Source organism: Eurypyga helias, unplaced genomic scaffold (genome assembly GCF_000690775.1).
Source record: "Eurypyga helias isolate BGI_N326 unplaced genomic scaffold, ASM69077v1 scaffold8820, whole genome shotgun sequence".
NCBI classification, from domain to species: Eukaryota; Metazoa; Chordata; class Aves; order Eurypygiformes; family Eurypygidae; genus Eurypyga; species Eurypyga helias.
This window is the reverse complement of record NW_010225004.1, coordinates 52,474-52,768: the sequence shown is the minus strand read 5'-3', so window position 1 is coordinate 52,768 and position 295 is coordinate 52,474. Positions and strand designations below refer to the sequence as shown.

Genomic DNA, 295 nt, shown 5'->3' with positions numbered 1-295 from the left:
GCTCACCCAAAAAAAGACCGGCATCAACCGGCCGCTCAAGCCACAGAAGAGGCTGGTAAGAGTGGGGAAAACCCTGCAAGGATCCCCTGATCCACCTGGGGGGTGGCTGGAGGGCAGGAGCTGGGGGGCTGTCATGGTTCCCGCGCTGTCAGGGTCCCTGTACTTGTGTTTGGGCCTGTTTGACCCTTGGTCTTGCCGTGAATAAAATGCCATCAGCACTGGCAGGAGCCCCCGGTTGTGGTGCAGAGCTGGCTCGGGGCCGGAGGAATGGCTGGCTGGGGGGGCGGGGGGGGCG

At 63.7% G+C, this 295-nt stretch overlaps 1 protein-coding gene across 1 annotated transcript in view; it reads left to right on the top strand.

Moving 5' to 3' along the window:
• Nucleotides 1–295, top strand: part of LOC104506570 (transcription factor GATA-5) — a gene marked incomplete at its 5' end in the record, with an annotated part of 8,745 nt that overhangs the window by 232 nt on the left and 8,218 nt on the right. Inside the window, one exon of the mRNA XM_010147560.1 lies at nt 36–55. Coding sequence (XP_010145862.1) covers nt 36–55 — 20 coding nt within the window. The remainder of the gene's footprint in view (nt 1–35; nt 56–295) is intronic.